The 14,253-nt window shown below is 38.3% G+C and overlaps 8 protein-coding genes across 8 annotated transcripts; 4 read left to right on the top strand and 4 right to left on the bottom strand.

The window, feature by feature from the left end:
* Window positions 1-162: 162 nt before the first annotated feature.
* Window positions 163-3,653, bottom strand: TOT_040000577 (arginyl-tRNA synthetase; the record flags this gene model as incomplete). Its single annotated transcript, XM_009694213.1, has 12 exons — window positions 163-334; window positions 477-897; window positions 992-1,155; window positions 1,343-1,943; window positions 1,976-2,067; window positions 2,180-2,273; window positions 2,327-2,458; window positions 2,533-2,662; window positions 3,024-3,133; window positions 3,194-3,280; window positions 3,335-3,350; window positions 3,381-3,653. The coding sequence occupies 12 exons, from the start codon at window positions 3,651-3,653 to the stop codon at window positions 163-165; spliced, it is 2,292 nt and encodes a 763-aa protein (XP_009692508.1).
* A 252-nt stretch (window positions 3,654-3,905) lies between these two features.
* TOT_040000578 (conserved hypothetical protein) lies at window positions 3,906-4,451 on the top strand (the record flags this gene model as incomplete). The annotated part of the gene is made up of 1 exon (XM_009694214.1): window positions 3,906-4,451. One exon carries the CDS (start codon window positions 3,906-3,908, stop codon window positions 4,449-4,451), a length of 546 nt encoding a protein of 181 aa, XP_009692509.1.
* A 180-nt stretch (window positions 4,452-4,631) lies between these two features.
* On the top strand, window positions 4,632-5,003 carry TOT_040000579 (50S ribosomal protein L14; the record flags this gene model as incomplete). The annotated part of the gene is made up of 1 exon (XM_009694215.1): window positions 4,632-5,003. One exon carries the CDS (start codon window positions 4,632-4,634, stop codon window positions 5,001-5,003), a length of 372 nt encoding a protein of 123 aa, XP_009692510.1.
* Window positions 5,004-5,295: 292 nt separating this feature from the next.
* TOT_040000580 (vacuolar H+-ATPase subunit) lies at window positions 5,296-6,203 on the bottom strand (the record flags this gene model as incomplete). Its single annotated transcript, XM_009694216.1, has 4 exons — window positions 5,296-5,484; window positions 5,735-5,814; window positions 5,903-6,061; window positions 6,131-6,203. 4 exons carry the CDS (start codon window positions 6,201-6,203, stop codon window positions 5,296-5,298), a joined length of 501 nt encoding a protein of 166 aa, XP_009692511.1.
* Window positions 6,204-7,970: 1,767 nt separating this feature from the next.
* On the top strand, window positions 7,971-9,176 carry TOT_040000581 (uncharacterized protein; the record flags this gene model as incomplete). The annotated part of the gene is made up of 1 exon (XM_009694217.1): window positions 7,971-9,176. The coding sequence occupies one exon, from the start codon at window positions 7,971-7,973 to the stop codon at window positions 9,174-9,176; it is 1,206 nt and encodes a 401-aa protein (XP_009692512.1).
* A 272-nt stretch (window positions 9,177-9,448) lies between these two features.
* On the top strand, window positions 9,449-10,691 carry TOT_040000582 (proteasome subunit; the record flags this gene model as incomplete). The annotated part of the gene is made up of 7 exons (XM_009694218.1): window positions 9,449-9,501; window positions 9,534-9,641; window positions 9,753-9,822; window positions 10,059-10,200; window positions 10,233-10,339; window positions 10,421-10,529; window positions 10,618-10,691. The coding sequence occupies 7 exons, from the start codon at window positions 9,449-9,451 to the stop codon at window positions 10,689-10,691; spliced, it is 663 nt and encodes a 220-aa protein (XP_009692513.1).
* A 174-nt stretch (window positions 10,692-10,865) lies between these two features.
* On the bottom strand, window positions 10,866-12,353 carry TOT_040000583 (conserved hypothetical protein; the record flags this gene model as incomplete). Its single annotated transcript, XM_009694219.1, has 1 exon — window positions 10,866-12,353. One exon carries the CDS (start codon window positions 12,351-12,353, stop codon window positions 10,866-10,868), a length of 1,488 nt encoding a protein of 495 aa, XP_009692514.1.
* A 460-nt stretch (window positions 12,354-12,813) lies between these two features.
* Window positions 12,814-13,699, bottom strand: TOT_040000965 (splicing factor; the record flags this gene model as incomplete). Its single annotated transcript, XM_009694220.1, has 3 exons — window positions 12,814-13,100; window positions 13,176-13,356; window positions 13,388-13,699. 3 exons carry the CDS (start codon window positions 13,697-13,699, stop codon window positions 12,814-12,816), a joined length of 780 nt encoding a protein of 259 aa, XP_009692515.1.
* Window positions 13,700-14,253: the final 554 nt, after the last annotated feature.

Consider the following 14,253-nt stretch of genomic DNA (forward strand, 5'->3'; position numbering starts at 1 on the left):
ACGGCAACTGATATGCTAAATACATCTACATGGTACTGACACTGGGTGAATTACATCCATATAATACTAAAACGAGCAAATTACATATATGGTACTGACACTGGGTGAATTACATCCATATAATACTAAAACGAGCAAATAACATATATGGTACTGAATTGGTTATATTCTTTCAAGTGGCTCAATTCCAATCAGGTTAAAACACGTCTTCATCACTAGCTTGGTACATGTGCATAAAATCAGTCTTGAATCCTGAGATGGGTCGCCCACAACTTTACACTGAGTGTAAAAGGATGAGAACTGAACGCTGATTTCATACAAATAATCAGTCAACCTGCATAATAACATTGTCAGTGGGAACACATGTGTTTAATGTGTATTTAATCAATGTGGCGGAAATACACATCTAATATATCTAACTGATCTAATCATGTATGGGTAATCTACCTAACTGATCTAATCTATGTAAAAACTACTTGTTGATTGATAAGTCCTTGTGGATTTGATCCATTATTGCTGGGAACTTAAGGAGGCACTTGGCCAGAGAAAACTCGGTGGGATGCTCTATGGTTAGCTTACTGAGGTCATCCACCTTGTGTGCCACGTCCTCAACACAGTCGGGACTCGCAGTTGCACTCACACTTAATTGATTGTTGAAATTGTCACTCAGCTGTCCCTCAGTATGCTCGCATGCTTCATTTAAGTCGGCGTTTGACGTGCTTGCCTTTTTAAATATTTGGCATATTCTCGCGTACGAGTACAACATGTACACTGCAGTGTTTCCTCTCGGGTCCAGCATCTTGTCGAATGAAAACTTGTAGTTGCTGTGCACTGAGTGATTCAAGTCAAAGTATTTTATGGAGCCGTATCCCAGGGCCTCTGCTGTGCGCTGCAGGTCTAAACATAATTGGTGTTACAGCCATTGGTTACAGTATGGCATGCTATGGAATAGTTTCGTATTTTATTGTAATCACATATGTATTAAACGTACTTTTCTGGTCAGGCTGCCTCTTTATCAACTCTTCCTTCGACCTTTTGACTGCCTCGTCTAACAAGTCTATCAGCTTCACGGTATCCCCCGAACGGGTCTTAAACTTTTCCCCAAACTCATTTTGGACCATTCCAAATCCAACGTGGTCAATTCTAACGTCGTCGCTCCATCCTAAGTAATATTAGCAGTTGTAATAGTTATAGCAGTTGTAATAGTTATAGCAGTTGTATTAGTTATAGCAGTTGTAAAACTGGTTATAGCAATTGTAGAATTAGTTATAGCAGTTGTAAAACTGGTTATAGTACCAACAATATTAGTAGTATAGGCCAATTCCTACCTGACATTTCACACGTTTTAAACAGCTTCTTAAAGTGATCCGACTGACCTATGTCCGTTACATAGATGATCCAGTTCGACTTCATCTCAAATATCCTGTACTTGAGGCAGGCCAGGTCCGTGGTGTCGTATCCGAAGCCTCCGTCGCTCTTCACCAGCATCAGTGGAGCTGCTGATACGTCCGTGAATACTACAATCGCTCCCTGGGACTCCACTGCTATTCCCTTTTCCTTCAACTCTCTTATCACGTCCGGGATCATGTCGTTGTAAAAGGACTCTCCGTAGTTCTCCAACCTTATCCCGAGCCTCGAGTAGATTTTGTCAAATGAGGCCAGGCTGATGTCGCACAGCACCTTCCACACTTGCCTCGACTCCTCCTCCCCTGACTGTAACTTCACAACTCTCCTCCTGCTCCTGTTTTTAAACTCCTCGTCTGCGTCCATGCGGAGCTTCGCCTCCTTGTAGAACTTAGTGAGGTCGCTGATGCTCGGCATGTTACTCATGAAGTCCGGGTATTTTTCGAACATGTACTCAATCAGCATCCCAAATTGCGTTCCCCAGTCCCCCAGGTGGTTAATTCTTCTTACGTCGTATCCGTAGAACTCCAGCACCCTTGCTACACCATCTGTTATAACTGTTAACACTCACACAGGGAGTCTCCTATTACTGTTGATCTCAAGTGTCCCACGTGCATCTCCTTTGCGATATTAGGTGATGAGAAATCAATTACGACTCTCGTTCTAAAAATTAAATTTTAAATTGGGTATAAATATACATACACTTGTTAGTTAAATGTATATGCACATTTGTGAATATGTTTATGTATATAGTCATTATGTATAATATACTCACCCCTTATCTACTTGTTTAACACTTGGTCCATTTTCGGCAAGTGACCTTAATTCCTGTTCAATCCACTTATTAGATAAAACAAATGTCATGAAGCCTAGATTATTAATTGTGAGCAATCGTCAATATTTGCAATTTACTAATTTGTACCTTGAGGTGAAATGTTAATTGATGAAAAGGAATCCGATGTTATATTGCTTTTGACCATTTCGGCCAACTCTTTCGGGCTCCCAACAGTTAAATGGTCCTTTGCCAACTTAAACAAGGACATTGCGTCGCTCCCTGATGTAAAAATGAGTATAATCAAAGGAAGTTAAGTATCTGAGGCCTAATACTTAAAGTGTGTATTAAGATACATTGGTAGTCGCCAAATTTTGGCTTAGCGACGTAGACATTCGGGTGTTTAGCAAACTCCTGGACCACTTCGCAGGATGAACACTTTGAAATGGCAGAGGATAGCAACTCCCTCACATACTGCTGAACAATCTAAACGAATAAATGTGATGAAATAAAAGTACCCTCATCTCAAATCGAGGTGTGTATTCAGAATAATAAACAATAATTTGGCAAAACTATGTGCAACGGTAATACATTTACGATGCTGGTCAAAATAATACACAGCTTTGTGGATTAAACAATTAAGAAAAGAGAATATATAAAATTCAGGTTATATTTGCGATGTATAGTTAAAATAGGCTTAGATTTATTATATTTTATCGATCTGTGGGGAAACGACGATTAGATTAGGTCATTATAAAAAGAATAAGGGACTTTAAACTTTCTTATTTGTATTCCTTGTATCGTCCTAAAGTGATAAATAGTTTGGCCAAAATTTAGTCTAATATACCTTCTTTTCGGAAGATTCTTCCTCTTTGGTTTCTTCAAATTTATTCTTCAATTTGTTGACTTCCTGGGTTAGTGTTTTTTGATAATTTGGCATCTTATTCTTTACAGTTTCTATGGTTAATATTAATATTAATAAGTATATTGTGTATTCGAGGTATCTAATGATCTTACCGTGAAATGGCATATATACTGGAGCTTGATTAAGAGCCCAGGTTGAAAGGTGTTTTTCGTTGTCGTGCCTATGTTCATACAGCTCCTCTGTAAAGTTAATTTGTATTTAAAGTCTAGGGTTTGGAATAAGAATAGGGGTACCTTCCAACTTGTTGATCTGAAAGTGCGTCAAAGTAGTAAAAAATACCTTGTTGTGTATTTCCCGCTTTACCGCAAAGAGCAAGGTGTTCATCTCAGTGGGAGTGAGTCTTAGTTTCTTAGATGGCATGATTTTAATTGCGATATGAGGCAATTGGCCCTGGTAAGCTGAGGTGTCGTACATCATGCCCGCCAGTCCATTCATCGCAACACCAGAAAGAACATTTCCGATGTTTTCAGACTTATTCTTAACGGAGCTCGCAGGCTGGAAAGTTAGAATAAGAAAAAAAGCGGTTGTCAATTCAAATAAAATGTGTGCCATGTGTATGTGTGATTTCACTAGTTAAACATCAGTAAATTCATATTCTATACTCAGAATAAAATTGAAATATTATTTTAAATTGAACTTTAAAAAATATAAGTAAATGTGTAAACTATTTGAGTGTATTCAAACGAGTGTGATACACGACATCATACCCACACATAAAGGAAGAATTGATCCACCTATTAATAATAAAACCCAGAATTCAGTCTACTTAATATATGTTACTTGGAATTTTGTATATTTAATTTTATGGATGAGCGCAGGCACATAAGTAGACTAAAGGCCATAAATCTAACAAAACTACAGGAGTCATATAAAAAGTACACTAAAGTCGTCCCAAAAGAGACCAGAGTAAAAAAATTATCAGACAGTTGGCACCCTAATACTCCCGATTACAGAATAAATTTAAGTAATTCACTTTGGAACAAGAAGTTGAGTAACTGGCGTAAGAACGTGCATAAATGGAGTTATATTAACGAATCTGAAGTTGAACCGTTATCCAACAAGTTAAAACAGGGTAAAATAGAAGAATTTGTGTCAATTTGTGAAGGAAACAAGCCTGATTCAGCCAAGTTTGACGTGTGCGACCATTTACTAAACAGCCATAATTCCGAGTTATTCTATCCAGTAATATATAAGCCCTCTTGGTTTAACGGCGAAATAAGTGAAAACAATTTTCAAACGCTAGGCGAAGCAGACTTTATAAGTAAGTCTGAATTGATGCTTTCCAACTTGGACAAGGACTTTACAAACAAATTCATGTCACTATACACATCAAACTATAAAGCTTCTTAGGCTTATTGCGTAGCAGTAATGGCAGAAGCATTAATATAAGTATCAGTAGCAACATTAGTATAAGTACTAGTTGCAGTATCAGAACAATACTAGTACCAGTAACTGTAACAACGGTAGCTTAAGTAATAACAATAAAACAACAGCAGTATAAGTAACAGCTTTAGTAATCATTGCAGTACCATGTTTTTCTCAAGGATGCTCTGTGGACTGCAGAGGATGTCAATTTTAAAGTGTGGAGACAACAGTGGAGTAATAAAGGGATGTATAATAGGACTCGGTAAAAACAAGCACGGGACAGGCAAGATTGGAGATAGGATCAAGGTGTCAGTAAGGGACAAAACGCCCGAGTGTAATCTGCAAACCAAGACGCCGAGGGGTATAATAGTCAGAAGGAAGAAGGAAACGTGTCGCAAGGACGGCATGGTATTCAAATTTGACGAAAACGCATTCGTCATAATATCGAACAATAAATTGCAAGGAACTAAGATAAAAGGCCCAGTGCTAGTGGAAACTAGACATAGCTGTAAATCATTGTCGAATAAAATACTTTGATGCATACTTTTGATGTTACCACCCATTTATTTATTCACGTAGTCGTCAAAATTTACTTATTCATTTACTGAATTAGTTACTCATAAATACTAATCCGTTTCCTTTGAACGAGGTCTACTTCAATGAGAATCAACCGTAAAGTCAAACAGGGCTCTAGGCCTGATTATTGCAACTTAATCCAATATAAACAATGTGATTCAGCATAAAACTACCGCAAATTTAAATGTGTAAATAACCACATGCTCGTTATAAAGGCATTTATTATATTAAAGTGTATCAGTGTGAATTTATGTTACTGTAAAAATGATGTGCATAAACCTGCGGGCGCCTTCATGGCCACCACTAGACCAATAATAAGCCCGTACAGGGCCAGAGTCTCGGCGAAAACGAGAGTTAAAATCATTCCAACAAACAAACGAGTTTGTTGCGCATGTGCACGCACGCCTGCGTCACCAACAATGCCAATGGCAAGACCAGCGGCCTATAAAATAAATGTAATCGGTAACGTAAACACTAATATTAATACTAGTACTAATGGTAGCAGTAGAGACACTAGTACTATTAGTAGTATTGGTAGTACTATTAACAGTATTGATTGTACTATTAACAGTATTGATTGTACTATTAACAGTATTGATTGTACTAGTACCAGAAGTTCTTGCAGTGGGTATAACATAAGTTCAATAAGTAAAAAACTAGTGGTGTGTAAGATAAAATTTAGTAAAACGTACCAGACTACATAGTCCGACCACTAAACCGGCTGCCAAATGAGAGTAGCCGGAAAAATGAGAATATTCACCGGGTTTTCCGTCTAAATTATTTAATAATTGGCATAAAATTGAGACTGATTAACTGCTGTGAATCGATATTGTCAATAACTGACGACAGAAGTAACGTACAGTTGGTAGTGATAACGATTGATATAATCAGACCGTAAATACCCAGTACACCGGCCATAATAACGGGAACTATAGACTTCATAACTAAATCGGGCCTCATTACGCCCATACTACTAATGCCGACTCCACTCCTGGCAGTACCATACGCAGCTCCCAAATCTACATAGTATGAGGGGTAAATTCAAGAATTGAAATAAACGGGTGTAAAACAACTGGGTTTAAGCGTACTTGAGAAAACCATGGCACAAACGACGCCCATCATTCCAAAAAATATCGAATGTGGATCACACTCAACAGCCATCTAAAAATTAAAATTGGTAAAAGTGTCAAATATAGCTTTAAATACAAAATTAAAATTAAATTTAAACTGAATGTAAATATCGGTAAAATGTACTGAATATGTAGCAAATAAACCTTGTGTAATCTTTAAAAACAGTACAATGTGTTTGTAAGTCGAATAACTCAATTTAATTTTTATTTGTTTTAAAATAATTATAAATATTGTGGGTAATTAATCATTTACGATATTATACAACTGGACCATTAAAACAAGATGCTTTGTATATACTGTTTCGATGGCAGCTTGTAGGGCTGGAAACACTTTGTGGAAATATTTAGGCTCAGTTTTGAGACTATTTATTTTTCATATTTTATATTTTAAATTTAAATTTTAGTGACACTAAATATGAGTAGTGACAAAACTGGTCAAACCATGTATTCCTTTTCCTGCTTACACATATAGAATGACAAAAGAATCGACTCATAAACCACTGATACCTCGTATATATATTATTTAAATATTATTCCTTTTATTTTTTTCATTATTTAGACTTTCGTTCTATATTAAAGATCGTCCTGTGACTTCTTATATATATTCATTTACATGGTACTATTTCTCGATCAATTTGTTATTGATATATATTTCTATGTTAATTTATTGTGTATAGTCTTTTACAAAATATTACATGGAATCTGGTGTCCAAAATCTTCTTCAACACTCTGGCCGACAATATTATGATCAAAACGTATAAAAGCGGTCAAAAAATATGAAACCAAAAAATATTTAAATTATAAATTAAACATGTATATGAATATCGTGTGTGTAAGAAAAAATGTTAAAATGTATAAAATGTGTAAAATGAGAAGCCACAAAGAATCCCAAAAAAATGAGTTTAAATATCAGTAAAATAGTATAAATTTCAGTTTTTTAGCATAAAAATACATATGAATTATTATAGTATGATTTGTAACAAAAGGTGTCGTGAATAGCGGGAGTAAGGCCTGTCATAACGTCATTTGTTGTAGACATGGGGCATCTATTTGGATGCATGTTGCGTATTGGGCGTAAAATACGTAATCAGCGATGCTTTTTAACTAAAATCGTGTGTTGGTAATCTGTTTAGAAGATGAGCCAAATCAGCCGAGAATCGGTTGATGTTATGAATGGGGTATACAATTTTTTCCAATTTATTGAGAACATCTAAGATCTTTAAATAGATAAAGCCCATTTAATCCTTAGATTATATATATCTAAATTGTAATATTAACATTTTTTATTGGGGCGATCAGATATTATTATAAATAAGAGTTTATTTATTCTAGTTTTCTCACGCATCTCCGAGGAAATTGTCTAACTGTTTGTAAGAGTCAGTATCCTTTGATTTGAGAAGACCGAAGGATTATGTTGTTTTATATAATAATTTCTACGGCGTTTCAATAAGCTACACGCTAAAGTCTACTAGTCTAACCCACCCAATTTATATTCAACAGTATTGATGCATATTACTATGTAAGCATTGGTATTGTAAGAAGGCCTAGATCTCTCTACTAAGGGAATCTATAAGAAGTGTCGTAAGGTCAGAAAGAAAATCATTGATTTTAAATAAAGGGATATATATTTATTCAAGTTGGCGATTATAATCGTGTGATATATTCATTTTACAGACTAGTATTTGTTTTTTATAAAGCGAATTAAACGGAGCTTAAATTTTTCAAAATCTTAGGATTGATAGACTTTATCAACAGTTAACTTCACATAACTAAGAGCGACACCTAAGCTGTACAAATGATGGATTGTGTCGTTAGAGCTACAGGAGACGAGTTTATTCGAACCCTTGGCGTAGTTCTAACAAAGATTGTGTCAGATGTGATTCCGGAGTACGGGTCCATCAGCTGCTTTAACTCAATGAACGCTCCGCCGATCTCGGAATATTTGACGAGAATTGCACGCTATGTCAACTGCAGCAACGAGTGTTTCGTACTGGCACTGGTATACATAGACAGGATCATGCGTCTGCACAGGTTTTCAGTGTCAGTGCTAAACATCCACAGATTGCTAATCACATCAGTAATGCTGGCAGCCAAGTTCAGCGACGACGTTTACTACTCAAACAGCTTCTACGCACAAGTCGGTGGAATCAAGGTTGCCGAAATGAATCAGCTGGAAGCACAGTTCCTGATACTGATCAACTATCACCTCTTCGTGGACGCGCGCGATTACGAAAATTGCAGGAAAGGAGTCGAGTCATCATCCACGAAAATATACACACTAGCAGGAACTTCCTCGAACAACTACGCAAAGGTTAACCAGTGCAAGAATCCCTTTCCACACAAGGGAATGGTGCACACTGGAGCAATGCCGGCTAGCAACTACGGTTTTAACAACAAGTACCAGGTTAAGACCCTGACCAATAACCTGATTAAAGGGAAGGACACTAAGAGGAGTTACAAGCCAGCCAAGTGCCAGGTGAAGACAGCAGCCACGAGCTACGTCACACCTGGTGTAAATGCGAACATTGGAATTCACAGCATTAACGGATCTGGCATTGAAGCACTTGATGGCATGAATAGAAACGTCGATAGCATTATTGCGAACGTACGAAACGTCCCGAACATCAAGACGAGTACCGGAAACAGCTTCATGTATAACGGTTTTGTGCCGAGGAAGGGATTCGAATACTCAGAAAACAGCTACGTCGACACATCGTACATGGAGGGGTACATGCTGTACCAGTACGGATTGGAATACCCGTACGCTAGAACGGAGTCGAGCATAACAGTGTCGACGTCAGCATCGTTTGACCAAGGAGACCAACCGACACACATCTCAGAACCGAAGTACGGGAAGTGCAGCAACGCAGCACCAGGAAGGCTGGACAACAAGCTGGACGAGTGCGAAGCCTTCGTGAACGCACTCGAGAACAGGTACAAGGACACACTAAAAAGAAAATGCTCTTCACTACAACAATTCGCTCTAGTCAAAAATCATTGGTAATCGCCCACAAATTTTATAAATATTTATATACACGTTATCATTTAACCATAATTAGAAGGTGTGTGGAGTTTGAGAGTTTAGCTGTGAGGTTGGCAGGAGAAGTCAGTGTGTATGTGTGTGTTAGAAAAAAAAACGATGAGTTATTGAATCGTCTAATGAGTGTTAAAATGGAATAAGGAAATTAAATAAGAGTATTTGGACAAAAAGAATCTAAAAGAACGACAACATAATTACCTTCCAATGTGGTGAAAAAGGGTGTAAAATCAAAAATTATGTTAGTAAAAAGACCAGAAGAGGGGTTCAACCCGTACGTAAATAACGGAGGGTGAGTTTTAGGAAAAAATAAAACATATGTAGAACCGTTATTGCAGCAACGTGGAAGAATTACGCAGTGATAGCTGCAGATACAAGACTGTCATTGAGATACCTAATTCACACAAGATACTCGACTAAACTGTTAAAATTGTAAGTTAATAGGTTATGTGTGTCTGAATGTTAAAAAAATTGAGCCACTGAGGCCAGAGGATAGTAGTTAAGAGAAGCCTACCTTACAATTACACATAATAAAAAATATAGGACTGACAAATGCATTTTGGGAACATCGGGAATGCAAGCAGACATGTTGGCATTGCAATCGGTGATAGAGGTAAGAAAAAGGGAGAGGAATCATAGATAGATGCCAATAATTGAACAACAGACATGTGAATATAACCCAAGATATAGATATATGCCTGTATTGCTGATATGTGTACACGGAAGTGGAGTTAATAGATAAAATTAAAATAGTAGAGTATAATTAGCAGTAACTGTGAATAATTAAGTGCGAATTACGACGTTAGTGTGTAATGCATAATGTAAACAAGCGATACGCCACCTGTGTAGCGCCAAATCGAAATGTATCGATTTACACATCACAAGGAGCCGACATTTGGAGCAATAGCGCAGCTGTTATCGACAGTGCTGTACGGACGCCGCTTTTTTCCTTACTATACTTTTAACATTCTTTGCGGACTGGACGAAAATGGTAAGACGGACGCGAGAACGCATATTTAATAGGAAATGGAGTTACTTGTAATTATGACGCAGTTGGAAACTACAACTATGAAAAGTACGCAGCCCAGGGAACGAGCTCATCCCTAGTAGTGCCAATTCTGGATAATCTGGTAAGTGGAACAGCGAATTAGCGTAATATAAGTCGATGTGTAAATAGAATAGACGTGTGTGTGACCTAACAAACGGTATAGTTGAATGGAAATAATCAGCAAGTAAAGCCACAAATTAACTCGTTGGAAGACTTGGTAAATTTGGTTAAAAACGCAATGGTATCAGCAGTAGAGCGTGACATATGCACAGGTAATTGCACCAAATAATTAAGCACTGATAACAATAATGCTTATGCTATTGTAACTGCCCTTTCAATACAAATCACATGTTTTCTTAGGAGATTCTGCTGAACTTGTGGTTTGTGATGGAGTTGTACATGAACCAGTAAGAATGGAGCTAAGAGTAGACTGACTTAAATATTGTTACTGGTCATTATATGCGTATTTACTCATAAATATATATATATATAAGCATGTGTGTGTATGTAAGTATGTATCAGAAATAGAATATGCAACCTTAAGTAAACGTTTACAAATGTAAAAATCAAATTAGAATTGGCATTAGTGTCATGGTGGTTGCAGTCGTTTATTTAACAAGGAATGGATTTGTGTGTTCCATCCTAGGAAATTGCCTATAGTTACCTAAGTTGCCTTTATGATAGTTTAAGTTGGTCGTTAAGTGACCATTTGAAGAGGGAATTCCTGGGTACCTAGGCCTATTGAGTCCGTAGGTGTGCTTAACAGGTTCTTGTAGGTTACGGCTAAGTTTTGGGCCCATAATCAGTTGTTGGTTGCTAAATTGACTGCTCGTTGGAGATTGATTCTTTATTGGATTGGAAATTGGTGATTGATTCTTTATAGGATTGGCCATTGGTGATTGATTCTTTATTGGATTGGCCATTGGACTGTAAATTGGGGGTTGATTGGCCAATGGTGATCTAGGGCTAATTGGATATCGGTTAAGCAGACCTTTGATTTCCCTGTGTTGGCCGTTCTGTGGACTGTACATTGGTGGTTGATTGGCCATTTGGTACCCAGAGATCCACTGGTTGTTGAGACGATTTCTGTCCAAGTAGTTGTCAACCAACTGGTAGTTCGGTGGATTACTTCTGATCTGATTGAAATAAGGGTTTTGGTGGCTCATCTGTGGACTCTGATACTGGCCATTACCACCGTTGTAGAGCTTATTGGTGTCCACATTGTTGAAATATGGGTTGCTCAAACTTGGACTGCCATAGTGATTGTCAACGTTGGCGTAATTCTGGGTTTTGTTGCCCTTTTGACCCTTGTGGTAGTCTTCAGATATAGTTTTATTATTAAGGACGCCGTGATTCATTTTGATGGCATTTTGGTCGGAGTGGAGATTGGTGCCATTGCCGTTGTGGCTGTCGCGCTGACTGCGGCCCTCGGCAATGCCGTACGATTTTGAGCGTCTCTGGCGGTCTAGGCTTCTCACGATCTCGTCAAACTCCCTGGAAACTCTGCAACGGCTCTTGAGACTTTCGTGGTTGTCTAGCGACCTGAGAAGCTCCTTCTTGATACTCTTGCACTTTTCAATGTCGAAGCCCACCCGCTTTAACTCAGAGGCACTTATGGACTCACTGGTGCATAGGACGTTGAACCTGCGCTCCAACTCCTGAAGTTTGCCCACCACTTCGAGCTTCAGGTTCTTCGCGCTGCAAATGTCGTTAAGACGCTCTTCTCGGTAGAAGTCGAGGAAGTGGTCGGTGCTTTTGCCGGGGAACCTGCTGAAGCTTGAGACTATGACGTCCCGCAACTCCCTCCTGCGGTTTTCCTCCTCGCGCTCTATCCGCCTTAACTCCATTAAGATCGACTCCTCATCGCTTATTATTGGGAGCAGAAGCTGCACAAGCGCGTCCTTGCTCCTCTTGGGCCTGTATCCCGGTTGATATGATTTAGTTAAATTTGGCTGAAATGTGCACTCAATAGACTCTTCACACTCCTTCTTATCCCTTAAATTTTCACCGAAAATCTCATTTTGGATCTTTTTGTTATTGTCTTTGTCTATCATGAGTCGCCATTTCTTTTCCCAGTCTGCGGTGGAGATAGTCATGTTTACCTCGACACAAGTATCAGGGCTTGAATTCCTCTTTTAGTTACTGGATGTGTTTATGAATGTTTACGCGAATTTTTGTGTCAATGCCTATTATACAAGTAATTATCTTAACTTGAATCAAGTGTATTCATGAATTTTTTAGAAAGATCCCTAGACTCATCACTCACCTACAATCAGCGTCACCCCTTTATTTTTCAAAATCAACTCCTAGATCCTAACCATGTTGTCTGGACAATTAATCAAGTGTAAATATGCCCGTGGTCAATATCCAGTTCACCTCCCCTTCATCCTATAGCAAACGTACATTTCCATGATTGAAAAAGGGAACGTTAAGACATCTAATCATGTACAACGGTGACAACGGGGGTGTATCAAATTAGCACAAACTTATATGTATGCTTAGGACAGATAATGTTATCACGGTCGGACTTTAGGCGATCAAATTGAAAACGAAAAATTACTTCTTGCGTTCTTCGGAGCGTTCCGGGGAGTGACCCTTGCTGTCCGACCTCGATCTTGATCTGGTTTGTGACCTCTCAGACACGGACCTCGCTTCGGATCTGGACCTGGTTCTTGACCTCGATCTCTCTCTTGACCTAGACCTTGTTCTAGACCTGTACTTGGGAGAGGCTGAATATGACCTGGATTTACTTTTCGAGCGGCTGTAGGACCTGGCCCTTCTCCTGTACGAGGAGCTCCTTCTTCTGCGTCTTTTCTCCCGAACTGAAATCCTGGATTTCTCACCTAAATAATCGTCAGAGTTGCTCTGGTAGCCACTTATTGCGGTACGTAATGCATAAATACTCGAATACTCCCTACCTTCGTGTGACTTGAAGGTTGAGCCATCGTACTTTTCAATGGCGTACTCCATATCACTCCTGGAAAAGAACGAAATTTCTCCAACTCCGCCTCTGAAGACGTCTGCGTGGCCGCAGTGTCCTGCGTCGCGCATATGGTCCTTCAGGTCCTGCCAGCTTCCGGAGGGCGGTAGGCCTGTGACCTGAATTCATTTGTGTTACTCAATTGCTTACCTCGAGTACGTATTTGCCGCGTCTCGGGCCGTGACGTCTCGATCCTCCAGATGCCTGGTCGCGCTCGCGGAATGGGAGCTCTACGCGAAGCTTCTTTCCGTGGAACTCGAATCCGTCCTTGTCGCGTATGGCGTCACGGGCATCTCTCGAGTCACTGAATTCGATGAACGCGAAAGAGGATCCTGTATACGATCTCTTCAAATCGCAATAAAGAATCCTGCCGAACTTTTCGAATTCTTCCTCGAGTTCCTTTTGGGAGCAGTCGCTGGGCAAATTTCCTATATATATCCGAGAAATATCGTCAATTCCCATCTGTACAGAAAGAGATGAATAACAGTTCTTTGGAAAAATAAATGTTGGAAATATAAATCTATGATTTAATAATCTAACTTCAACATGACCAGTTTCTATTATCTTCAGATGGGGCTGAATAATGAATCGATGAGCTACATATAGTTTATTTACACAGGATGGAGATTTAATTCTGAAATATTTCCACAAAAATTTTAATCTGAACTTAAATTAGTAGCCTTCTCAGTGATTTGACCTACACATATTATAATGATACATAATACTGATATTTAATATTATATATACTTTTATTTAGTATATTTTATATATTATGGGAACTACATTCAATATGATATTTTACCTTGAGTTTTTAAAATTTTAATTTTGCAATTTGGGTTGTTATTATTTTTATATACCTAAATTGACTATACTTTTCCCAAATTAAATTTTATTCGTTTGTGATATCTTTAAATTATATCTGATATTTTAAATAGTTTGTGTATATAAATGAGATTTTTTGTAAATATGGGTATATTTGTGTATGGATAAACCTTATGACATTATCAGAATATATA

This window comes from Theileria orientalis, chromosome 4 (genome assembly GCF_000740895.1).
Source record: "Theileria orientalis strain Shintoku DNA, chromosome 4, complete genome".
NCBI classification, from domain to species: domain Eukaryota; phylum Apicomplexa; class Aconoidasida; order Piroplasmida; family Theileriidae; genus Theileria; species Theileria orientalis.